The sequence below is a fragment of the Thalassophryne amazonica genome, chromosome 7, assembly GCF_902500255.1.
Source record: "Thalassophryne amazonica chromosome 7, fThaAma1.1, whole genome shotgun sequence".
NCBI lineage: Eukaryota > Metazoa > Chordata > Actinopteri > Batrachoidiformes > Batrachoididae > Thalassophryne > Thalassophryne amazonica.
The window spans coordinates 81883759-81910942 of NC_047109.1; the positions used below are offsets into that span (position 1 = coordinate 81883759).

General features: G+C 40.6%; 2 protein-coding genes across 3 annotated transcripts in view; one reads left to right on the forward strand and one right to left on the reverse strand.

The window, feature by feature from the left end:
* Positions 1 to 357: 357 nt before the first annotated feature.
* On the forward strand, positions 358 to 20425 carry tuft1a (tuftelin 1a). Its single transcript, XM_034174792.1, has 13 exons — positions 358 to 525; positions 9979 to 10056; positions 11877 to 11909; positions 12249 to 12317; positions 12421 to 12507; positions 12794 to 12844; positions 12974 to 13060; positions 17851 to 17961; positions 18087 to 18310; positions 18410 to 18515; positions 18613 to 18696; positions 20021 to 20115; positions 20216 to 20425. Exons 1-13 carry the CDS (start codon positions 469 to 471, stop codon positions 20286 to 20288), a joined length of 1155 nt encoding a protein of 384 aa, XP_034030683.1. The 5' UTR covers positions 358 to 468; the 3' UTR covers positions 20289 to 20425.
* Positions 20426 to 23823: 3398 nt separating this feature from the next.
* Positions 23824 to 27184, reverse strand: part of c7h1orf43 (chromosome 7 C1orf43 homolog) — a 31362-nt gene continuing 28001 nt past the window's right edge. For both annotated transcript variants that reach the window (XM_034174794.1, XM_034174793.1), the window contains 4 exons: positions 26327 to 26380; positions 26080 to 26246; positions 24536 to 24594; positions 23824 to 24441 (listed from right to left, as the gene is read on the reverse strand). In XM_034174794.1, the coding sequence (XP_034030685.1) occupies positions 24222 to 24441; positions 24536 to 24594; positions 26080 to 26246; positions 26327 to 26380 (500 nt within the window). In that variant the 3' untranslated portion in view covers positions 23824 to 24221. The remainder of the gene's footprint in view (positions 24442 to 24535; positions 24595 to 26079; positions 26247 to 26326; positions 26381 to 27184) is intronic.

Here is a 27184-nt window from a genome sequence, read left to right on the forward strand (position 1 = left end):
ATGAACGGGCTGACCGAGCCCAGTCATCCCTGTTTTGAAGAGTTTTAATTTAGATTTTTAATAAAGCCTGAACACTTTTTGTAAGTTTAGGAGACATATCTGTAACAGTGTGGCTCAATCAGGGGTTAAAGCTTTTGTTTGAATAATTTAAAAGTAAGGTGATTTGGTTTTAGTCTTTGCACCGTCAAATTCCTCACTTTCCCTGTTAAATGGACGTGTGCGTCAGTTTCAGGGTGTTATTGTGTGTGACAGTGACCTCCACCCTGCAGTCCCACTTCCCTATTTGGCTTTTTGTTTCTGTTTGTGTGGGCGGGGCTTCGTTGACGTCATGAGAAAGTATTACACGCACGGTGCCGTGGAGAAGACACGCGAGCACACTGCTCTGAGTACGCCTGAAACTCTGCGCTGTCTTTATTTATTTATCTGTTTGCGAGTATTTATTGATTTTTTTTTATTTATTTACCGAAGATGAACGGAATAACAAGAAGTCTGTGTACAGTTGAAGACTTACGTCAGCAGCATGGGGTAAGTAAAGTTAGCTTCGTGGGCTCTGCTTACTTAAATATGCGTTTGTTTATCTATGTTTACTTGTGTATTTATGTATATATGTGTGTATGTATATATAAAAGCAGAATACACTCGTGTTTGTTCCATTTATTTATTTATTTTTTGGACAGGACTTCTATAAACCCCCTTTTTATTTAAATATGTTATTATTTGTATGTGAATTTATTGGTGAATAACGTGCAGTAGTTAAGGCTGGAGCTGACCATTCTTTTGATTTGTATGAAGTAGTCTGTTATTTTTAAACTGTGAAACTTTTACTCTATAAGGTGTGAGATAACTGTACATTAAGAAATAAATAAATACAATTTATGGCTCACCTAATTTTATACAAACCCATAAAGTGTAATTTAACGTATGGCTCACCTAATTTTATACAACCTGATTAAGTGTAATTTAATGTATGGCACACCTAATTTTATACAAACATATAAAGTGTAATTTTCAAACGGTTTGTTTTGTCTGTATGACAGTCCATAAACCTAAAACATTCCATTCACGATCATCCATTATTATTTTTGAATTAACTCAAGTGCTTAATTGAATATCAGAAAAGTTGAGAATTATGAGACAGATGATCTGATGACTGACAGGAGTCCAGTTCTAATATTTATTTATTTATTTTTTTATTTACTTTCTTTCTTACTTGCTTTTTAAAATCTGAGGCAGAAGTCCACAATTTTCAAACTCAACACTTGTCTTAAAATTCTGTCTTTATTGTTTTGGTGGTGGTGGTGGAGCGGGTGGGGGGGGGGGGGGGTTGCAGTCAGCCCAGTTGCACAGTAAGAATCTAATGATCTAAATAGAGCATTGGTTCAGTGGATGAGATTCTCTGTGTGACTTTGGTGATTGTGGCACTGATCTGCCAGCTGTCTTCCTTCATCTGCTTTAGGTAAGTGCACCTTGCACTATTGTGGAAGTGGCCTTATAGTAATTAAAGTATTAGTCACACGCATACCAGAGTATTTAGTTCAAAGACCGTGTACTTGTCAGCTGCGTGCATCATCTCGGAGCTTACTGCTGCAGTGCTGACAGTCGAAGCTTTCCTGCGTGTGTTCACCTCCTGTGAATCAGAAACGGGATTAAACCACACACCTCCCCGGTTTTCTGTCTCCGCTTTGCTGGAGAGGCTTAAATTAATTCTAAATTGCCCTTCACATTCACCCTGTCTGTGGTTTAATCATTTACCTTTTATGGACAAACAATGTAATGATCTGCTCTTCACGAGGTTGCATAGCAACTTGACACTTTCATCTTACATCATCACTGTTGACTGATAACACGTACTCTTTGGAATCCGTTGTTTTAAATCAAACTGAAGAGGGTTAGATGGTGCGTAACGGATGCGTCTGTGTCAGAGTGGAAGGTACAAACTTCACTAATGGTTATTGTCATGGTGTTACTCTTAAACATGGTCACGTTTTTGTCCAGGTTACATTTTACCAGAGATCACTCAGCCATTCACCTGCCTACAATGTTTAAGTGATGTGAACTTTTTAAAAGTGACAACAAAAAAAAACTGAGATGTTAGTTTATAAGGACATAAAATTAAATTGCCACTTTTGGCAGAATTTCTCTGTAAATAAAAATGAATAAATTCTATTGTGCTATTTGGGTTTGGAGAAAATAGGACAATTACTCCTTCCACATTTAGTTTCCCAGTATCGTGTGATCAAACACATTCCTGCTGTCTTTTATTGCACACGGTCACCAGTCAGTCAGGAGTGTGCTGACATCATCGCTGAGGAACAGGACGAACATTATCTGTCTGTGTGCGTGAACCACAGGAACATGTCCATGCAAGCATTATTCACACCATAAAGCAGAGTCCAGAATATTGTATTGCTCAGCGTAGTCCTGATTTCAGCTCTCGCTTAATGACTCAGTGTCATGTCCCTGAGCCATCTGTTTACCTTCCCTGTGCACCTCCTCAGGTTATGGCATGAGATGATGAGAGACACGCAAAGCTTGTGACAGGTGAAGTCACTAAGCTATGACGTTTGTTTATACGATAATCATCAACTGTTTGCTGGCTGGTTAATCATTTAAGTCACGTGTTAAGTGAAAAAAGTCGTATGTTGTCTGGGTCCCTGAGATTCGTTTAACAGTTTTTACCTGTGATTAACAGGGCGAGTATACAATTAGTGGAGTCGGTCAGTCAGTGAGCTTCTTTTTCTTTTTAATGCTGCACAAAGACGAAGTGTTTTATGTGCTTCCATATTCTTCTCTTCTCCTTGGCATCATCCGTCTGTGGGAGACAGTGGTGTAGCTTCTAGTTTGTTTTTTGTTTAGTTTTTTTTTTTACACTGTTTCAATTCAATTTTAACTTATTTTCATTTATATAGAACCAAATCACAACAAAGCTGCCTCAGGGTGCTTCACACAAGTAAGGTCTAACCTTACTAACCCCTAGAGCAAGCACACAGGCAATGGTGGTAAGGAAAAACTCCCTCTGATGATTTGAGGAAGAAACCTCAAGCAGACCAGACTCAAAGGGGCCATGCTACCGACACAGTTGAGAATACACATATACACTAAATTATATATTGGAAATTATATAATATCCATATTATATTACATAAAAAAGGACATGTTGCTGGCCACGCCCCCTTCCCCTTGTAGAGGGGAAGCCTCCCTTTGTCACCCACAGATCATGTAGATGCGTTGAATAGACTGGGTCATTGGCTGTGTCTCGCGTTGCCAGTTCAAGTGCTGTGGCATGCATTATATAACCCATAGATGAGTTACCTCAGCAGTCAAACAGTTACGACCCAAAGAGATGTTGAGGGGATATTCATTTATTTACATCAAATTCAGGAACAACACCTTTTTGTCAGCAGCATTTCCACCACTCAGGGTATTCCTGATGCCTTGAGCATCTTTCTTTTGGCTGCACCCTGTGAACCTTTGTGTCCATTGTCCATGTGGAAGCTTAGTGTGTACTTAGTTTCAGGTTACTGCTCTCACATAAAGGTAGCGTCTCTTTTGTTCAGCTCTGTGCAAATACCTGTGTGCGTGTGCATGAATGCGTCAATGTACGTGACTTCATCTGGCTTCTTTTGTGTGCGTTTCCCTGGAAGTCTAGTACTACAGGTTGCGTTGTAGGGCAGTAGAGATGATGTTTTTCCATGTGAATAGAACACACACAAAAAGCCCCAGCACACACACAGAGGGAGCTGTGTGTTGGTCAAGCTGACGGCGTAGAGAGGATTAGTACACTCTTGGTTGATTCTTGAATAATGATGGATTCCTTCTTAACAACCCGCTCTGTGTTCCCTTTTCTGTCCCCTTCCTCTGTCCCGAACGCTGCACCCCATTAGAGTGTCAAACTGTAATTTGAGAGGAAACTTCTGCACAAAAAGGAATTTCACTTTCATTTTCCTGCCGTCTGAATGGACCCCCACCCGTTATTTCCTCATCTTTCAATCATAATTTTTTTTTTTAATTGTCTTCCCGCCTCTTGCAGTCTTGTGAGTTTACTGTTTTGTTAATCTTATTGTCTAAGGAGATACTGTGCTAACAAAAGCGTCTTATCAGCTGCAGAACACTGGGCTGTTGTTCTATGACCTCTCACCTTTCTTTATCACTGTATTTCGCAACTCATGCCAGGGAATTTCTCCTCTCTGATACACGGCACAGTCGGGGCAGTCTGTATATCAGACACGACTGCTGTTATCGTGATTTCTCCATGGAGAATGAAAGAAAAATCCTCCTTTATCGTCTGAGGGAAATGTTCCAACAATTTGGCCAATGTGAAGGTCTGAATGGGATTGTAACATAGTGCAGATGCTCATTTTGGTCTGCAGGCTGCGTACCCATATATACCGAGGAAAGAAGTAAAATAAGAGGTTAAACCGGGTTAAACAACTGGTTGCACACACCTTCTGCAGGAATGCATCATCTGAACAGCAAAGGCCAATTCCACACATTACTCAAGTGTTTCTCCATTGTAATTGTTTATTATCCTTGTTGGATAATAAACAATTACAAACACACAGCTCCCTCTCTGTGTGTGCTTTTTTTTCTTCTTCTTTGTTTTTGTGTGTGTTCTATTCACATGGATGAGCCTCGCCTTCTGGTTTTACCATTCGATTTACGCTCCTATCCTCACCTATGGTCATGAACTTTGGTTAATGACTGAAAGAATAAGTTCACGAATGCAAAAGACGGAAATGGGATTCCTCTGTCGGGTATCTGGGCTTATGCTCCTGGACAGGGTGAGAAGCTTGACTTTCCAGGAGGGATTCTGAGAAAAGCCGCTGCTTCTTTGTATCAAAAGAAGCCAGTTGAGGTGGTTCAGGCATCTAGTGAGGATTCCCCTTGATCATCTCCCTGGAGAGGTCTTCCAGGCACGTCCAACTGGGAGGAGGCCCCCGGGGAAGACTCAGGATTTTGTTTCCCAGATGCCTTTGTGAACACCTCGGGATGCACTGGGAAGTGTTTCAGGACTTGGCTGAGCATAGGAAAGTATGGGTTGAGCTGCTTGATCTGCTGCCACTATTGGACCACTTCGCTTTTTCTCGTGTCCAGGCTGGCTCTAGTGGATGGGTTGATGGGCCTGTAGCCCACTCAAGTAATCCCACCAGAAAATTGATATTTGCCATTCGTTCAGGGCCTTTATTTAGCAAACTGTCCATAGAAAAGGTTCTAAATGCTGTCGTACAAACAAAATTAAATATGTTTGCAAGTTCAAAAAATCCCAAGCATATATTTATCAAACAGGGGAACGCCATTTCTACGCACATCAGTAAGTAACAGCTGTTGATAAATGCCATGTTCTGAAGCACATGCTTACGTTCATGGTCCTTCGTATTCAGAAATCCCCTTAATGCAAAATAAATAAATGCATCCCTACGTGGTGATGACCCCGTCCACGAAGCATTTTAAACCCCTGCCCTCATAACGACATTCACTCAGGTAGTCTTCACAGTGCTTCACTTTTTCCACATTTTGTTATGTTGCAGTTGTTAAAAAAATCACATTTACAGAAGTATACACAGCCTTTGCCATTGAGCTCAGGTGCATCCTGTTTCCACTGATCATCCTTGAGATGTTTCTACAGCTTAATTGAAGTCCACCTGGGGGTAAATTCAGCTGATTGGACATTATATGAAAAGACACACACCTGTCTACATATAAGGTCCCGCAGTTGGTAGTACATGACAGAGCACAAACAAAGCATGACGTCAAAAGAATTGTCTGTAGACCTCCGAGACAGGATTGTCTCGAGGCACAAATCTGGGGAAGGGTACAGAAACATTTCTGCTGCTTTGAAGGTCCCAGTGAGCACAGTGGCCTCCATCATCCATAAATGGAAGAAGTTTGGATCCTCCAAGACTCTTTCTAGAGCTGACCGCCCATCTAAACTGAGTGATTAGTGGGGAAAGGGGCCTTAGTCAGGGAGGTGACCAAGAACCTGATGGTCACTCTGTCAGAGCTCCATCATTCCTCTGTGGAGAGAGGAGAACCTTCCAGAAGGACAAACATCTCTGCAGTAATCCACCAATCAGGCCTGTATGGTAGAGTGGCCAGACGGAAGCCACTCCTTAGTAAAAGGCACATGGCAGCCCACCAGGAGATGCCAAAAGACACCTGAAGGACTCTCAGACCATGAGAAAAAAAATTCACTGAGCTGATGAGACAAAGATTGAACTCTTTGCAGTGAATGTCAGGTTTCATGTTTGGAGGAAACCAGGCACCATCCCTACAGTGAAGCATGGTGGTGGCGTCATCATGCTTTGGGGATGTTTTTCAGTGGCAGTAACTGGGAGACTCGTCAGGATTGAGGGAAAGATGAATGCAGCAATGTACAGAGACATACTGGATGAAAACCTGCTCCAGAGCGCTCCTGACCACAGACTGTAGTTCATCTTTCAGCAGGACAATGACCTTAAGCACACAGCCAAGATATCAAAGGAGTGGCTTCAGGACAACTCTTTGAATGACTCTGAGTGGCCCAGCCAGAGCCCAGACCTGAATCCGATTGAACATGTCTGGAGAGATCTGAAAATGGCTGTGCACCGACATTCCCCATCAAACCTGAAGGAACTTGAGAGGTGCTGCAACGAGGAATGGGCAAAACTGCCCAAAGATAGGTGCACCAAGTTTGTGGTATCATAGTCAAGAAGACCTGAGGCTGTAATTGCTGCCAGAGGTGCATCAACAAAGTATTGAGCAAAGGCTGTGAATACATATGATTTCTTCATTTTTATTACCTCCGCCAACAAAGCTGGAGGAAGTTATGTTTTCACCCCTATTTGTTTGTTTGTGAACAGCCTGTAACCCACAATGTTTCATATATCGTTATGATTTTTTTTTTTTACTGAAGATTCATATACTAATAGGCAAGAGCTGATTCAATTTTCAAGGCCATAGGTCAAAAGGCAAAGACAGCAAAATCTTGGAAAAATTGCTATCTTTATCATTGAACAAGTATTCAAAACTTCATAACTCTATCAAAAAAGATCAAATTTCTTTCATATTTGAGAGCATTATGTAGGATGGTATCCTTTATCGACTGGCAAAGTTTGATCCAGATCACAGATTTGGTGGCCAATTAAATTTAACATTGAAAACCCCATTTAATGTATATTTTACATTATATCTTAATCAAACATGCCCCAATCACTCTCATATTTGAAAGTGAGGTGCAGACTGGCACTCACTATCACCTAACAAAATCTGATTTGGATCTGATCCACATTGTGGATTTTATGGACATTTGAATTTAATATTGAAAAGCCCATTTGGTGTACATTTTGCATTGTAGCTCAATCAAAAGTACCTCAATCACTCTCATTTGTGACAATGATTTGCAAACTGGCACTCTGAATGAATAGACCAAGTTTGATCCGCATCTGATCCGTATTCCAGATTTAGTGGATATTTGATTCTTTTTGACATTGAAAAGTCCTTTTGGTCTATATTTTGTATTATATTTCAGCTTATGAAAAGACACTTCTCAAAGGACTTTGACCTTGAAAAATCCCAAGGCAAAAAAAAATTGTGGCATTGGAAACTAGTGTTGGCAGAGCACTAGTTTCCACAAGCACAGTGCTCTAGTTTTTAGTAAATTAGCAAAAATAAAAATAAAAAAAACTTTTCATGTTGTCATTATGGGGTGTTGTGAGTAGAATTTTGAGGGGAAACTGAATTTACTGCATTTTGGAATAAGGCTGTAACATAAATTGTGGAGTTGTACCGGCACCTCAACTGGAGTAGCAGTTGAGGTGCCGGTTACATTGATCTTTGTCAGAATATTAAAGTATAAGATCAAAATGGCCAAAAAGTACAAACAAATAAATGGGCGGCGATTACAAAGACATGAACTGTGCATACATATTTAGAGACCAAGCAGGATCAAAAACTGATGTCAGACTTTACCTGAGGTTTGTTTTTCTTATGTACGACAAATGCAAATCTCTGTTTTCATCCTTTTATTTCTCCTAAGCCCACTTAGGGGAGAGTGAAAATCCAACATTCAGACAGTGTGAGGAAAGTAAAGGAAAAAAGGCTTTTATTTCCAAAAAAAAAAGTCAAAGCACATCTTTCTAAATTGTGCCTGTGATACAGCTTTGGAAACCATGTATCAAGAATTGAAGTGGCTTCCATTGTTGTACCATTTATAAATTAAAAGTATGTATCTTTGTTTATAAGACACCAAATCATTTATAAATGGACTGCATTTCTAAATTTATTATTATGTTATGTCCTTCATACGAGTATGTCAGTGGTCTTCCAGAGATTTACAATCCAGCTATAAGCACGACTCTTAAGATCTGATTTTAAATGTACCATTCACTCGTTCCGAAATCCACACGCATTCTTCTTGTATCAGTTGTCTGTTGTTGCATATCAGAGAATTCAAAAGTCGAACTAGCTTTAGATTTGCTTTGTAGCAACATTATCAGCTTTATGTAACATCTTTAGTTAACTAGATTATTTAAAATGTATTCATTGTTGTTAGTTTTAATGTTTTATATATAGTAAAAGGGGTGGGTTTATATAAGCTTTTGCTTCTGCCTACATCTTTTCCGCCACATGTGCTCCTGTAAAATCTTTTTGTTTGTTTTTTTGATAAGGAGTTTTGTGTGCCGAATAAATCATTCATTGTATTCAGCCATCATGAAGAGACGTGTTTGACCTCTGTTATGTAGTTTTAAATTATTATCGTTACAGTTCTTGTGAGAGCTTCACTGGAATGACCAGCGCTCTCATTCCACCACTCAATGGAAACCCTTTCAGTTTTTGCTGTAGTGTTTTGCCGGCAAACTGAAAATATAGATTAACATTTGTGCACATCTGAAATGAAAACCCAGCTAATGAGGTCGTGCACCTCCTCAACTTTTTTCATCAAGCTGTTCTTCACTTGATCCATCTACCTTCACCATCTCATCATCTGGTCAAACCGCATTAAACAACTTTCCTGCACTTTCTTAGATATTTGTTGTACTGCTCATTCTTTCACTCCAGATTCTACCCAGATTTATAACTTCAAGCAGCAGCTTCCTTATTTCCATCACATCTAGTTTCTTCTCCTGCACTCCCTTGGCTGCCCATGTCTGGGCTACATACCGTACATGATTTCTGGTCTTACCATGTTCCTATATACCTGACCTTTAACCCTTGCCTTTATTCCACAGTAAACTAACACCTGACTCACACTTACGACTTATTTTTTGCTGTATTTAGACAAATGTATCACCCTATGATCTGATGTCATTTAATCAGCTGTGTATGTGTACTCATCCATGTATACACTGTTTAAATAACAGACAGTATTGCAGCATTGCCTGTTCTCTGTCTCAGAGTGAAATTTGTACTCCCAAGATAAAGAGAACAAATTGTGTTGTCTGAAATCAGTTATGCAACTACCACTCATCCACTCACTCACATCTGCACACTTGCACTCACTGGGTGACTTATACACGAGACCGTCTTGTGACCAAAACAAAAATGTCCGTCTGTACGTGAGGATGAGGGCGCCATCTGTGCACTATTTTGTCTCTGAATTTTATTGCTCCCGCCTCTTAAATTGTTTGCCTTATGCATGCTTGTTACCATGGAAATGTTCCGTTTTGCTTGTCAATACATTTTCTGCCCACTTTCCCAGAAATCAAGCCCTAGTTTTCGGTTGGCTGAGGACGTCTGGAGCGTATCCGCCTGAGTCCCCGTGACGCTCACAGCATACACTTCAAATTAAACATCTGTCTCTCTGCAGCTGTGGGGGGAAAAAAGAACCTTTTGCTTTCGTTCTGACGCGCTCATCTCTCCCACAGTCAGTGACTGTGACTCAGTCTCTCCTTGTTTTTGTTTTTTTTCCTTCTTAAAATAGTCGCTAGTGACCATTGCCATCACATAACGGTTTCTTTGTGGGTTCATTTCAAATTTTCCTTTATTTGCTGCCTTCTTCAGGAGGGGTGCAGACGACTGCGACTCACACTTCAAGACCAGAGCCAGGCCGGTCGGCACACAGAGACGTCCAGGGACAAGGTAAGAATATCTGCAAACAACCGAAAAATTAACACTGCGTACTGGACAGTTGAAATGAATTGCATTGTTGATTTGATAATAGTCTTAACAAAAAACTTCAATAGCAAAATTTGCTTTGAAGAATTCTCATATAATAGAAAACAGTCTGTTGATTTGCACGTGAGTGTGATTATTTCAGATGGGGCTTTGCTTATATAGACCGTGTTTGTTGGGTGTTAAAACGGAGCCACATTTGACAAAAAGTCATGAGAAAGTATTGCATTTAAACCACAGTAGAAATCAGCACATTTTGGTGTGAGCCAGAAAAATAGAAGCTGAGGGAGAAAACTGTTTTGGTAACTGCAAAATGGGGCATTTTTAATTATCTTTTGCAGAGAAATGCACTCTAATAAGTACTCCTGTAGTTAATGATTTTAACATTATTGTCGTCTTCACCCTTGGTTTTTTAACTTTTGGTTTCACTGGATAAAACTGAATATTGTTAGATTAGGACTTTTGAAGATGTGAAACTGAAGTATTTTAAGTTGTGCTGGCCTGCGAATGTTCATAACATTCACACAAATCATTCTGTCCTAATTAACTCAACCAGTGTACACTCAAGCATGTATAGTGCCACATTCCTGTGCGTGCATGCGCACACACACACACACACACACACACACACCAAGGCTGGTTTTCTTTGGTTTTCTTTTTTCTAAAAAGCCATGATTTGTTTTTTCGATTTAAATCAACTTTTATTGATTTAAATACTGTTTTTATTTATTTCACTCTTCTAAATGAGATAATCTTTATTGGCAAGTTAAAACATAAAGGTGCACGTACAATATGTACAAGTACCATTAATTAATTTAATGTACTGATTTCATATTTCAGTGCTGTTTTACTGATTTTATATATATATATATATATATATATATATATATATATATATATATATATATATATATAAAATCTTTACAGTGATTTAAATCATACCAACCCTGACAAAAACACCTTGGAAATATATCATACAAGGGATGATTGAGATGTTTTGAGCCTGACGCAGAAAAAGTAGAGTGTGGTTCTCACATCTTTTGCATTCTGAGAAACCAACATTTCTCGAGTGTGTGTGTGAAATTTTCACTCACTGGTTGCAGTGTTGACAAATGTTGGTCTGGATCAGGCTCAAAACTTCTCAATCACCTCTAATAGCTTGCCATCAGCTTTTCATTCGAATGGTTTACTGTCTGACACCCTCTCAAAACCACTACTGTCCCAACAAATCCAGCAAGTTTGTTTTTATTACATGCTCAAAGATGTTTATTCTTTTTGTTGTTGTTGTTGTTAAAAAACAAATACACCTGAACATGTCTCTCATTCCTTGCTTCCGGTTTTGGCAATGTCTCTCTCCTACGAGCAAAGAAGCACCAGATGTTTATCAGTTGGTCTCCATAGTGATTATGGTTGCATGTTCCTGATTATAGAGCCACACACACACACACACACACGCACGCAAACAATCTGATAAGGCCGAGTCTGGAAAAGCAGAATTTCCCTAATGTATTCAATTTTGCAAATAATTAGTTTGATTGCATCATTCATGCTGGAGATTCATGATTCCTGTTAAATGGAAGTACACTCCTAACTGTAATTTGCTGGTGTTCTTCCAAACGCTGTTTTGCAATATTGTCCTCAGACATGCTCCTCTGTGGGCGTTAGCAAAGCACACTAACTTCATTTATGGCCACATTCATTTATCGAGTCTGAAGATGTTTCATATCCACCCATCTGTGCTCACGCAGCATCTAAGGCATATTATTGCTCTGCTCTTTGACTTTTAGCCAGTCGGACGTGCGTTTGCGTTGGTGCAGTCGTCCATCAATCAATCAATCAATCAACTTTTTTCTTGTATAGCGCCAAATCACAACAAACAGTTGCCCCAAGGCGCTCCACATTGCAAGGCAAGGCCATACAATAATTATGAAACACAGTCTACGTCTAAAGCAACATAACCAAGGGATGGTCCAGGGTCACCCGATCCAGCCCTAACTATAAGCCTTAGCGAAAAGGAAAGTTTTAAGCCTAATCTTAAAAGTAGAGAGGGTATCTGTCTCCCTGATCTGAATTGGGAGCTGTCCCACATATTTGTTTAATATGCGCTTTGAATGACATATCCTGATCAAAAATAACTCCAAGATTTCTCACAGTATTACTCCAGCGAGAGGACAGCTCTGACGCCCGAACCAGTTAAATCTACAGAGGAGCAGGTTGAAGTCATCAAAGTGGGTGTGACACTTTTTTGTTTGAGTAATTTTAAAATGAGTTGTGTGTGTGTTTACGCACGTTCCTGGCATCATTCGATGTTCGTGTTTGTCCATGTTCTAGGTTTACCTAGAGGCCCACAGACAGGAGCAGCAGAAGCACCAGCAGAGCCTGAAAATGCTATCAGATGAAGTTTCACAGATACAAGAGGTCAGTGTCTGCAAAGGATTTGGACTGTTTCACTAATGGACACGTGCACATTATGCACACATACAGAACTATTATTTGCATATTTGTGTTATGTAAATTCCTCCGGGCTCCTCTGTCTTTGTCTCTTGACTCTCTTCTGGTCTCTCTGTGTGAGATTCTGTATGTACCTTTTTAAGTAACTCCGTATGGTCAGGTGTCACACTGAAAAGATGTGCATGTCATGTATCACTGCTCATGCTGTCTGGTGTACATGTTACCATCTCATCAATGTGTTTGTTTTACTCAGGTGAGGTATTGTCTGAAGACACTGAGAGAGCAGATGGCTGCCAAAAATAAGGTAGGAGACACCCCCCCCCCCCCCCCCAACCACTATTGTTACCTTTGCATCCTTTGTGCTGAAAATAATTCCCTTCATGTCCGTCTCTCTCACTTTTTCCATGCTGGTTTCCTCCCTTTCTCCCTCCAGGTGCACACTAACGGATGGAGGATCAGCGCTCCCTTCAAAAATAATGCTTTGTCTGGACCAAAAGGGGACACTAAAGCTGACACGCAGGTGAGCACAACCTCTGTGCACGTGCTGTTCAGAGAGGTGCACTATCATGTGTCTCACCGATCCAGTCTTGTCAATTGCAAGTATCACCGCCGCAAACCGCTGTGTGTATCAGCTTGTGTGCGCTTTCTTCTGGACGATATCAGACGGGTTCACGTGACGCCTGTAAATCGATCGCTGACATCCATCTCCAGGGGACACACATGGACAGAAGGTGTTCCACTTAAACAAGACACCAGCAGATGTGACCTAGAATGAAAACAAAGTGTTGAGAGAGGATAGAGCATCCACACACAGCACCCCGGGGTGCTTGACAATGATGTACCAGTACTTGGTGTTCCTCTGCTGGCATGTGTTCTGTTGTTCAGGCTCTCCTCATTGTTCTCAACATTCCTCACATACTTAGTTTCGGTGCTGTGTCTGAGCCGTGTACTTTATGTAGCCAGTAGCACAGGGATGTCAGCCGTGCCCAAACAGAGCAGCACGGACTCCAGTGTGTTTGGTCTCATTGTTTTTGACCTAATTATAACATGAAGCCGTGACTCACTGTTCAACTTGTGCTCTAAGTGTTGCAGAAATGGGATAGAAACGCCACTGACGCACACAGACACACCTGTTTACTTGATAGCTGCCACACCCACTGAGCATGCTTTTCTCTGTCACTCACTCACGCCTCCAATTTAAACAAGATTTTAAATAATTCAGGCTGTGTGACAGTCAGTCAGGCTGTATAGCTTGCTGTACAATTTTTTTTTTTTTTTTTTTTTTTGGTGCAAGGACAGCATACAATTACATTATGCTCATTGAGCAGAGATGTTTGTACCAGATTATAGCTGCAACAGCTAATTTCCATCTGTAGTCCTTGAGGGTCAGGGGGATACACATAGGGCTATTAAATACAACACTTACAAATGATGTAATACTAAATTCATAAAATATGTAATACTAAATTCATTCATATGTATCATTCATCTCTAAAATACTGTGCCATATCAAAACATTGAAAACAATCATTCATAATTCATCCATGTCACTCATGTCATACAATATGAAAACATCAAAATTATCAAGACATTTATAAATTCATCTAGGTCACTCTCAATTACTGTGCAATATCAAAACATTTATAAAAGATATTCACCATTCATGCAGTTCATTCATCTCTCAACTACTATGCAAAGTCAGAACACTTATTACACATGTTCAATGTTACCTTTAGCAGTGCTTTGTGTTTAATGCCTGCATCTTTGGTTTGAGGAACCATGATTTTACCTCTACAGAAAATGTCTTAAAGTCTGGTTGTGTTTTTATTGCTTCTAGTAGTATGTTCCACTTCTTTGTGGCTCTGTATGAAAACGTTGATTGTGCAAATGCAATCTTACATTTGGGAATGGTGCACTGCCTCCGAGTGGTTGCGCTTGTTATTGTATCAGAGGACAGGTGAATTAAGTTCTTGAGAGGTGGCGGAGCTTGATTACGGACTATTTTGTATATCATTTGGACCTCATGGAGAAAGATAAGATTTTCAAAGCTGAGTATGGCGTATTTGCTCAATATGAGGTCTATTAGAAAAGAAACCGACCTTTTTATTTTTTTTTATAAAAATATTTGAATTTTTCCAAATATTTGGATGTTTTTTTTCACGCCTGTCGGTTACGTCATTCGCCTGTGGGCAGGCTTTGAGTGAGGAGTGGTCCACCCCCCTCGTCGGAATTCCTTTGTCTGACTTCTTCCTGAGAGACTGGCGCTTTGCTTGATCAAAATTTTTTCAGAACCTGTGAGGCACATCGAAGTGGACACCATTCGAGAAATTCAGCTGGTTTTCGGTGAAAATGTTAATGGCTGATGAGAGATTATGGAGTGTTACTGCCGCCTTAAGGACTTCCCACGGAACGGGACATCGGACGGATTGGCGCGTCGGCAGGCAGCCAGCGCGGCGCGCCGTCACAGGAAAAACACCTCCGTTGGAAGCCTTAAGGACAAGTTGGAACATGTCCAGCTGTTAAACAGTTTCTCAGATACTCACTCAACTGAAAGCCATCAAAAGCCGCCTGGTTTTTACAAATGGTTATCAACACAGAGGTGTTTTTCCTGTGGCGGTGCGCCGCGCCAACTGCCTGCCGACACGCCAATCCGTCCGCACGTCTTTCATTACAAAATCTCCTTTAACAGTGGAATGTCCAGATAAACTGCTGATCCCGACCTCTTCTGAAAGTTCTCTGTTCTCTCACGACGTCCTGGGTCTACAGAGGCTTAAATTTGGAGGTTTTCAGCTTGAAACAGGATGACGACGGCGCCTCCGAGTGCGGCGTGACGTCCCGCTCCTTGGGAAGTCCTTAAGGCGACAGTAACACTCCATAATCTCTCATCAGCCGTTAAAATTTTCACCGAAAACCAGCTGAATTTCTCGAATGGTGTCCACTTCGATGTGCCTCACAGGTTCTGAAAAAACTTTGATCAAGCAAAGCGCCAGTCTCTCAGGAAGAAGTCAGACAAAGGAATTCCGACGAGGGGGGTGGACCACTCCTCACTCAAAGCCTGCCCACAGGCGAATGATGTAACCGACAGGCGTGAAAAAACTCACGCATGCGCACGAGGGTTCAAGGTTGGCTGATGTAATCGCACGTGATTCAAATCCAAATATTTTTATAAAAAAATAAAAAGGTCGGTTTCTTTTCTAATAGACCTCGTATATGACAATGGTGGTATTGGATGCTTTTTTGGTCAAGGATTTTGAGAGCCCTTTTGTACAGGGACGCCAAGGGTCTTAACGTTGTTGGATTTGCTTGGGCCCAAGTAGTTATACAGTTAGTGAAATGAGGTGTTATCATTGCATTTAGAAAGCATTTTGCAGCCTCTGTTGTTAGTGTATTTCTGATGCTTTTAAAAGTAGCTAAATTCAATTTCAAAGTGTTTGAGATCTTTTTTATATGCTTCTTAAAGCTGAGAGTTGAATCTAATGTAAGCCCTAAATATTTAAATTCAGTTACATTTTTTATAATTTGATCATTGATGATAATATTTGGATATACTGTTGTTTTACTTTTAATAGTGAAATGCCTATGTATCTATATTATTTTCATATTTTCTGGATACTTTTTTAAAATTTCTACTCGATCCTTCTCTATGTCTCTATCAATACGATTTCAGTGGAGCTTTATTGACATGGGAGACATACATTTACATTGTCAAAGCAAGTGTTACATAGAGCAAAAAAAATTAGGAAGATGTACATACTATCTTTATCTCTTTGTCTGTACATTCTGTGATTGCTGTATCTCTACTTATCGATTGCTATTTCCTGACTAGCGGCATCTCAGCATTGTCATTTCTGTCTATCTAGTTCTATACCTGCCATTACCATATTTCTGTCTGTTTCTCGATTTGTCAATCTTTATATTTGTATCTGTCATCTCTATTTCTCTACCTTGTCATTTCCATCTTTCAATCATTTATTTTCTGCTGCTTGTCCCGGTTGCTGTGGCAACAGACCACACTTCCCTATCCTCAGCCAAATCCTTTAATGCTTCCTGGGAGATCCTGAGGTGTTCCCAAGTCATCTGAGAAATAATTGCATAATCCCTCCAGTGTGTCCTGGGTTTTCCCCGGGGCCTCCTTCCAGTTGGACGTGTCTGGAAGAACTCCCTCAAGAGATGACCAGGGGGCTCCTATTGCTATATTTAGAGCTGCCCATTGTCATCTCATTTTTAGAGTGCATTCAGAAAGTATTCACAATGCTTCATTGTTTCCACATTTTGTTACAACTTTATTCCAAAATGGATTAAATACTTTTTCTCCTCAAAATTCTACACACAACACCCCATAATGACAATGTGGAAAAAGTTTAGTTTTTTGTTGTTGATTTTTGTTAATTTATTAAAAATAAATTTGCAAAAATCTAAAAAAGCAGTAGTAAGTCCTATAGGACACCAGTCTGACCCAGGTTACTTCTCCAGCCAAGGCCAGTACCCATTTACAGCTGGGTGGACTGAGATCATGTAGATTAAGTATCTATAGCATGAGCAGGATTTGAACCCAGGTTTACATATTGGCGGGCCAACTCCTTATCCACTCAGCTACCTGCTCTAGGGCAGGGGTGGCCAAGTTCGGTCCTTGAGAGCCATATTCCTGACACTCTTAGTTGTCTCCCTGCTCCAACACACCTGCATCCAATGAAAGACTCGTTAGCAGACTTTTAATGAGCCTTTCATTGGATTCAGCGAACTTGGCCACCCCTGCTCTAGGGTATTTTGGAGAACCAAACTTCTACGTTGTGAGACGGGGTGTTTTAGGTATTAGCTGAAATCTAGAGTCTAAAGGTTTGCCTTTTACTCAAATCTTAATAATCTGTGTTAGTCTGTTTGCTTAGCTCACAAAAACTAGTACTGTTTTTGAACAATGTATCTTCTGTCCCTGTGATCCAGCCCCAGATAAGCAGTTGGAGATGAATGAGTGAGAGTATCTTCTGTGACTGGATGCTTTAATTTTTAGGACATTCTTTGCCATTAAAAATGAGACCGTTTTCATCATTTTTGCTTCTGTCTCTGGTGGTGCACATTAAAATCCTTAAAAAACAAAGCAGGGTGAACTCCCTCACTGCTGTCAGTCTGTGAAACAGTCTGCATCAAATTAGTCCTCTTGTTCTGCTGTGACACTCTGTGTTTGGCATGTTAATCTGTTTATTGTGACATTTTGAGGCGGGGGCCTGATGGGGATAGACTGACATCTGCAATCTATGATTGTTCTTGTTTTCACTAAATTAACCGCCGCCCTGTTTGTGCTTTGTGTGTTAGGAAGTGGATGATGAAGCAGAAAGAACCAAACTGAGGGAAGTCAGTAAGCGCTTATATGCACAGCTCCAGGATGCTGAGAAGAAACACCAAGAGGAGAGAGAGAGTTTGCAGGTAACTCACACGCACACAGCTTCATTTAATCTCCATGAGGCAAAATATCACACACGGACTAATTTACACTAAAATTCAAGTGCACTGGAGCAGTATTTCAAAGAAATGCTTTCCCCCTCCATCAGGCTGAAGCGAGCAGGCTCAGGGAGTGTGTGAGTGATCAGGAGGAGAAGTTGAAGAATGCAGAAGAAGCCAGCGAGAAGAAAGACCAACGCATTGAAGAGGTGCAGAGGCTGCTGGGAGGAATGGAGCAGGAAAGCTCAGCCCTGCGAGAGGAAATCCGGCAACGTGAGGAGGAACTCTGTGAACTACGCAAGATCAGAGAGGAGGGCCAGAATGGGCAGCAGAGGTCAGACGTCTCGCTCAGACACACACACACACACACTGTAGAAAACACAAATCTTTAAATGACAAGCAGGTTGCTGAAACTGTCTGTGCGTTTTTGCAGGGCTGAGCAGTTGGAGAAGGAGGTGTCTGTTCTGAAAGAAAAGATCCACCATCTGGACGACATGCTGAAGAGCCAGCAGAGGAAAGTCAGACACATGATTGAACAGGTGAGATGCACATGTGAGACTCAAGTAAGAACAGACGTGTAATATTTGTCCAGTACTCACTGCTGACTTCTTTGGGTTTCTTTTTTATTGTTTCCAGCTCCAGAACTCTCGCATGGTGCTCCAAGAGCGGGACCGCGTGATCAAAGAGCTGGAGGAGAAAGTGGCATTCTTGGAGGCTGAGGTGAGGATGGCTGACTGTCAAAAGTAAAAATGATTGTCTTCAGAAGAGTCCACTGAGGTTGATGACCAAGAGCTTTCAAGGAGCGCACATCTGCTTCCAATTCCGATTGTTTTTTGTGGAAGAAGAGGCCTTGTGTTAATTGAATAATCCAGGCAGATTGTATTGATCCTGAACTCTTTTTGTGGTTGTGAAAGGTCTGTTGGTCCAATGGTTCTTTTGCCTGCTGTCATGGTAACATTGGAATGAAAGATAATGTGACTGTACCGAGTTTGTAAATGTGATTATGCTGATGCCTGATTTTAAATGTTAAACACGGGCATGCTAGCGTTCAGCAGACGTACCACTTGTGACACTAATTTACCAGAAGTGAGTTTTATAAAATGTGCCCAGCACATTTATTTCTAGTCACAGTTCTCATTTTAATTGTGTTTTAGTGAAGTCTTTCAGTACAGGTGGGAGTGAGATGGAGGTAAAAGCAAAACAGAAATCTGTGCTTAAAGCTGCCATATACAGGATTTATGGATACGTCTTGGCAGAAATTCAATGTAGGATTCATAACAGTATGATCATTAGTGTATAATTAACTGCAACAATAAATGAATGTGCTTTCACAATCTTAAAATGAGCACCTTCATATCTACGAGGGAGTGAGCCCCGTCATGGAGGTTGCTGTGTTGCACCGCCATATTGATATAGTAGCATAAAGTTCTTTGTTGTATTTTGTAGTGCAGACAGAAGACTGGGGGGGGGGTGCAATTCCGCAGTTGCTCCCCTCTCCATTATCTTCTGGTTACTAGTCCAGGCTAACAACTTGTAATATATACATGGGAACACAAATCCTTGTTGCCAAAAAAGCAAAAATGTGAGGGGGAAATGAAACTTGACTCGTGATGACCTAATGTAATCTGCAACCTCACCCCTAGATGGCAAGAAATCCTACACACTGTGGCTTTAATGTTTATAAGGAATGCAGCACACTTATGTTCACTCTGATTAAGCTAATCCTTCTGAACTTTAACTACAAGAGCACCTCCAAGAAGGTCTCAGTCTCACCTAGAAAACGTCACAGGAGAAAGATTGTTCTTGCATTATTTTTTTTAACAGTCTCCTTTATCAGTGCACTTGGTCCACTGATGTTCAGTCTTCCCCATCCTTTCACAAAAGGTCACATCTTGAGCTTCCAGATACTTTTGTTTCCAGTGAGGCCAAGAACCTTTTGAAGTAGCCTTGTACATTGAGGAGAGAAAAGAAATGAGACATTTTTGTGGGGTTTTGGGTAATTTTGTTTATCTGACCTGACCTCTGATTCCTCCTGTATGAGCAGAACAGAGAGATGCGTGACCAGATGGATTACTACTTGGGAGAGCAAAAGTCAAACTCATACCTGTCTTCAGAGCACAACCCCCAGATTGTCTACAGGTAACTTTAACCCCACAGAGGCAGAACTGTACAGTGAACTGTTTTGGTGCCTTTAGTTCATCTTTTATAAAACACACTTGTCCTCCTGATTTCTCTGCAGTAAACCAATCAAACCCTCCACTTCCTCCAACAAGCCGCTGCCTTTCATCAAAGTCATTGAGATCAGGTCGTGAATGAGTCGACGCAGGCCTCATGAGAAGAGCTCCGAACCACAAAACCTTTCAAAAGCAGACTGAACGCAAGCAGCAGCCCGACGTGAGCTTCCAGCAGCTCAAACCACATTGAGACGTCCACAGAAACACAGAAGGAACTCTGCAGTGTGTCTGCACACGTGCACTGACGCATATATATCAGCTTTATTTTAAAACTTACTCAGCTACACTCAACAAAAATATAAACGCAACACTTTTGGTTTTGCTCCCATTTTGTATGAGATGAACTCAAAGATCTAAAACTTTTTCCACAGACACAATATCACCATTTCCCTCAAATATTGTTCACAAACCAGTCTAAATCTGTGATAGTGAGCACTTCTCCTTTGCTGAGATAATCCATCCCACCTCACAGGTGTGCCATATCAAGATGCTGATTAGACATCATGATTAGTGCACAGGTGTGCCTTAGACTGCCCACAATAAAAGGCCACTCTGAAAGGTGCAGTTTTATCACACAGCACAATGCCACAGATGTTGCAAGATTTGAGGGAACGTGCAATTGGCATGCTGACAGCAGGAATGTCAACCAGAGCTGTTGCTCGTGTATTGAATGTTCATTTCTCTACCATAAGCCATCTCCAAAGGCGTTTCAGAGAATTTGGCAGTACATCCAACCAGCCTCACAACCGCAGACCACGTGTAACCACACCAGCCCAGGACCTCCACATCCAGCATGTTCACCTCCAAGATCGTCTGAGACCAGCCACTCGGACAGCTGCTGAAACAATCGGTTTGCATAACCAAAGAATTTCTGCACAAACTGTCAGAAACTGTCTCAGGGAAGCTCATCTGCATGCTCGTCGTCCTCATCGGGGTCTCGACCTGACTCCAGTTTGTCGTCGTAACCGACTTGAGTGGGCAAATGCTCACATTCGCTGGCGTTTGGCACGTTGGAGAGGTGTTCTCTTCACGGATGAATCCCAGTTCACACTGTTCAGGGCAGATGGCAGACAGCGTGTGTGGCGTCAGGTGGGTGAGCGGTTTTCTGATGTCAATGCTGTGGATCAAGTGGCCCATGGTGGCGGTGGGGTTATGGTATGGGCAGGCGTCTGTTATGGACGAAGAACACAGGTGCATTCTATTGATGGCATTTTGAATGCACAGAGATACCGTGACGAGATCCTGAGGCCCATTGTTGTGCCATACATCCAAGAACATCACCTCATGTTGCAGCAGGATAATGCACGGCCCCATGTTGCAAGGATCTGTACACAGTTCTTGGAAGCTGAAAATGTCCCAGTTCTTGCATGGCCGGCATACTCACCGGACATGTCACCCATTGAGCATGTTTGGGATGCTCTGGACCGGCGTATACGACAGCGTGTACCAGTTCCTGCCAATATCCAGCAACTTCGCACAGCCATTGAAGAGGAGTGGACCAACATTCCACAGGCCACAATTGACAACCTGATCAACTCTATGCGAAGGAGATGTGTTGTACTGCATGAGGCAAATGGTGGTCACACCAGATACTGACTGGTATCCCCCCCAATAAGACAAAACTGCACCTTTCAGAGTGGCCTTTTATTGTGGGCAGTCTAAGGCACACCTGTGCACTAATCATGATGTCTAATCAGCATCTTCGTATGGCACACCTGTGAGGTGGGATGGATTATCTCAGCAAAGGAGAAGTGCTCACTATCACAGATTTAGACTGGTTTGTGAACAATATTTGAGGGAAATGGTGATATTGTGTATGTGGAAAAAGTTTTAGATCTTTGAGTTCATCTCATACAAAATGGGAGCAAAACCAAAAGTGTTGCGTTTATATTTTTGTTGAGTGTAGCTGATTATGCGTTTCATATTCTAAATGTTACATTTGATTATATTGTTGACATCTGCCTTCTTATCAAAACAGAACTGTTGTGCAAATTAACAGTAAAATCCAGACTAAACTTTAGTTATGTAGCACTTGTAGAGCTAATTGCTGTCAGTTAACTGCTGGTGTTAATCTAACAAGATAGACAACAGATATTAGTTGCTACAAGCATTTTGTTTAGAGAAAAAAAAAGAAGAATTTTTTCATTACCTGCTATTGTAAATCCTGTCATCCTGCCCCGCTGTCACCAACTGCTCCATTCACTGATGGGAGTGAACAGAATATTTGGATGTGTACATACTTAAGGTCCTGCTTGGGCTCACTGTCCCTTTGTTATATGAAGAGCTATTTGTTTTGTTTAAGGCCACATTAATAATATGGCACGTTATAATGTGATGAAAAATAACAGTCACCAGTGAGAGGTGAAGATATTCCTTTACTAAAGTGTCATTATTCCAGAAAGGTTTTGTAAAGCATTTCAGTTTGCTGTGTGTCATGTTGTGTACATAATGTTGAATGTGATTTTCTGTGAAATTTCTGCCTAACAAGACAATCATTTGTATTTATTTATGTTAAATTAAAAACATCTAAAACAGACAATTAGAATCTGGTTTGAAAAAACAAAACAAAACCCTGATTTCTCACTAGACTTTTATTAAGACTTTATAACTGTAACAATCCCGCCATCTGGTGGACATAGTGTGCTCTACATTAACACTTCATTTTATTTAGATGGCAATCGTTAAATAATACAGACAAAATAATGGCTCTGTGGGAAACCTTAATCCCAAATAAAACAACCCTCAGAAATCTGTAGACACCTTAAAATCAACAAACAATCCAACAGACCGACTGCACCATATGTAACGTTCAGAATGCATTAATGCACTGGAATACTATACAAATAATGAATGTTTATGATTTCAATGGTACAAATATTTTATGAGGTGAAAGCTGGAACATACCATTCAATGAGACGAAGCAGAGTTGAATGGTTTGTTCCAGCTTTCACCGAATTAAATATTCATTCCATTGAAAGAATGTAAAAACATTCATTATTTGTTTTATATAATGGCTAAAATAGATCCTTGTCATTTTATATTAACTTACAAACAAAAGAAGAGGGACTTACATTTTGGTACCTTCTCAGTGCAGTGAAAAAAAATATCAGAAATTAATCCAGCTTTGGTGCATCAGTGCTTTGACATCAACAATCCAACACAAACTTTAAATAGGAGTCCAAAAATAATTCTGACGAAGTCCCCCATGCCATGCATCAAATCGTCATCCGTCAGCAAAACAAACTCCGCCATGTGCATGCTCACACAAGCGGGAAGGCACTTGTGCATGTATGTACTACCAAAAAAAAAAAAAAAAAATTTCCTCAGTGCAGCAGAAAAAAAAAAAAATAATCACTTCAGACAGCTTACAGCGCAGTGGATTTGTTTTGTGTGTGTACACGTATTGCGTGCATGTGTGCACCCGTGTGTGCAAAGTGCAATGGTACCAAACATATGGAACCAAACTGCATTCTAAATGCAATGCAACACAAATGGAAAGAATAATCCATGTCACGTGACATACAAAGCACCAATCAAATGACAAGGATCCACTCAGCCATTATACAAACACAATCACATTTAGAGTCAAGTATGGCTTCTGTGAAAACAAATGTTTAAGGCAATTAAGAACAGGCTGCAAAATTAAGTTCAGCAACCAGCAGTAGCCACAAGAGCAATCACTCATTAGCTCAGACCTTCTACTGTACTAACTAGAAGGTTAATATTAGTTAGCTTTGCATAGGTGTCATATTGTGTGATAAATACTGATTGTCTGACACCATCACGTAGCCCCATAGGTCCAGTTTTGTTTTGGTCAAAACAACCATCAACATATGATATAGTCACATACTACGCAAAAGAAGCACTTGTGTGCACAGTCTGTAGTGCACATGTATAGTATAAGTCACATGTATACTGTACTAGTAGTCTATGTGGTCTACTGTAAACAAGGCAATATGTGCAGGCATTTAGGCAGCTTTTAGTTTATGTGGTCACCACTAACTTGTTATATCAGAACGAACTGTCCAGAGTGTTGTAGTTGTCTTTGAAGTTTTTCAGCTCCAGGAAATGTCGGGGACGTTTGCTGCGGTGCTGCGCTGTGGCGGTGAGGTAGGTGGTTTGGGTTGGAGAGGAGGACCTTTGGGGCTCGGTAGTGCTGGTCAGGTCTTTGGCTGCAGATTGGTGGTGCTGGTTCACAGTGTTGCTGCTGCTGCTGGTGTGAGACTTCACACTGGGTGAAAAACAAAGTTTGCAAAGAATTTTCCTCAGTACATAATGAACATTCCATGTTGGGATTTGAGGGGAGCATGAACATGTTGACTCACACAGCAGCCAGTTCTGTAAGAGCGTCTTGATATTGTAAAAATTCAGCTTCACCAAACGCCTAAAGAGATAAAGAGGTCAGCATGAGTCCACATAAACACACCAAGGCATTAAAATGCTGAATGTTATGTTACATGAACAATCTTTGAGTGGAGGTGTTGGTCACCTTCCTAGATTTCTATGTTTGCTATTAACTAGTACTGTGCCTGTGGTCTTCCATTTCCTCACTATGTTCCTCACAGTGGAAACTGACAGCTGAAATCTCTCAGATAGCTTTGTGTATCCTTCCCCTAAACCATGATGTTACTCTTTGTTTTCAGGTCATTTGAGAGTTGTCTAGAGGCTCCCATGTTGCCACTCATTAGAAGAGATGGAAAGAGGAGAAACACTTGCAAATGGCCACCTTAAATACCCTTTCTCATGATTGAATTCAGCTGTGTAAGGAGGTCAAGGGTCAATGAGCTTACCAAACCAATTTTGTGTTCCAATAATTAGTGCTAAATGTATTAATACAATGACAAGGGTGCCCAAATGTATGTACCTGCCTAATTTTGTTTAAATAATTATTGAACACTTTCTGTAAATACTAGGAACTTCATTCACTTCTCAAATAGTGTGTCCGTCTGCTATATGGTTATATTTAACTGAAATTTCTGATCCAGACAACCAATGATTTATGAAGGAAAATCATGAAAATTATCAGGGGTGCCCAAACTTTTGCATACAACTGTATTTGAGAGGTAGGACTGAGCAAAGTTGTTTGATGCCAACTATGGACCTTTAAATTCAAACAAAGATGGAATGTGGTTCCCTTTCTGGGTCTATAGGCTCTAGGATACAGTTGGTCAGAATAAATCTCTTCCACTGTCTTCCAGTCTGTACTTGTTACTTTGGTATTTGTTGTCATGAGTATATATTTTTAATGGTAAAAAGGGTGGGTGTTTATAATTTTTTTCTTCTGTCTACACCCTTTCAGCCACACAAAACTGTATAATTGTTTTTAATTTTTACATGAGGTTTTTTTGTGTTGAGTCTGTGCTGAATACATTCATTCATACAGATACCACATAAGCAATTTGTAGAGTGGGACTGATTAATTTCAACATTCATGTGGTATGGGAAAAAGGTGAGGATTAAATATAAAAACTCTGCAACTAAAAAGAAGAAGAAGAAAAAGGAGGGCCCAGCTGAGACCTTTAGTTTGAAAACAAACTCCGAGTCCCATGTTGGACGTTCTTCAGGAAACAGTTAAAATTAGTACAGTGTGATTAGTACAACTCACATTTAGTACAATTAACTCACACTTATCTAAATGTTTCAGGTGATGTGCTTATGACTCTAACTTTGTACCCAACAGAACAGATGGCAGATTTAGGAAATGGATCTTAAAAGGTTTAACCACTTATCATTCATTTATCCACAAGGGGGCATCATAGAATTTTAAGGCCCTTCAGAGGAATTACAGGCTGGGAAATGAAGATGTTAATGTGGACACATTAATTTGATAGTCACAATGTCTCTCGTGCACCAATGCACAAGCACTGACCTCTGACCCATGGCGTGCTCTGTTGTAACCATCCAGCACAGTGTCGATGAGGGAGCTTTGGTTGTTTCGGAGTGGGCAGTGGGAGTTCCGTAGCTGTAGCAGCCAGCTCATAAATCTCTTGCCTGTAACAGCTGCAGACGTCCCACCCACTTCCCGGAAAGGCAGATCTGTTGTCAGAAAGTAAAGATGCCAGTGTAACTTAACAAGAGAGCTGATGTGTCGTGAAAATTAAATGAAATCCACCTACCAGTGTCTCTGACAGTGTCCAGTGCTCTCATCCTGTACAGGTAGTCACTGCAACCTACAGCACAGAAACCCCACACTTCACTCATTGGTGCATATGTGAAACAGAGTGTTTGCACTGCTAAAGTGATCCGTCCATTAAACAACAAAGAAAAGGATTTCAAATAATTCCTTAATGAATTATGACAAACTTTGTGTGGTATTCTAGTCAAGGAGCAAATTTCTGTGAAGGCTCAAATTAATGAGTTGGTTCAACACCCAGGACCACTAAAGTTTGACTTCACAGGGTGGTAGGTTAGCATCTCTAGAACATTTACAGACAGTGTGTGCAAATAAATTGTGGTATAGGTTTTTTTGCTTTGTTTGTTTTTAAACAGAGCATTTTATGTTGAGCGGGTGTGGTGTGATGGCCATCATTAAAGCATACAGTAGTGTTCAGAATAATACAGTGCTATGTGACTAAAAAGATTAATGCAGGTTTTGAGTATATTTCTTATTGTTACATGGGAAACAAGATACCAGTAGATTCAGTAGATTCTCACAAATCCAACAAGACTAAGCATTCATGATATGCACACTCTTAAGGCTATGAAATTGAGCTATTAGTAAAAAAAAAAAGTAGAAAAGAGGGTGTTCACAATAATAGTAGCATCTGCTGTTGACACTACAAACTCAAAGCTATTATGTTCAAACTGCTTTTTTAGCAATCCTGTGAATCACTAAACTAGTATTTAGTTGTATAACCACAGTTTTTCATGATTTCTTCACATCTGCGAGGCATTAATTTTGTTGGTCTGGAACCAAGATTGTGCTCAGTTACTAGTGTGGTTGGGGTCATTGTCTTGTTGAAACACCCATTTCA

Excerpts from the sequence above, each read along its gene's own strand:
- tuft1a (XM_034174792.1), top strand. The coding sequence starts at position 469 with ATGAACGGAATAACAAGAAGTCTGTGTACAGTTGAAGACTTACGTCAG. Across the intron at positions 11,910-12,248 it reads CGTTTGCGTTGGTGCAGTCG|TCCAGCGAGAGGACAGCTCT; the intron begins TCCATCAATCAA and ends TCACAGTATTAC. Across the intron at positions 12,318-12,420 it reads AGCAGGTTGAAGTCATCAAA|GTTTACCTAGAGGCCCACAG; the intron begins GTGGGTGTGACA and ends TCCATGTTCTAG.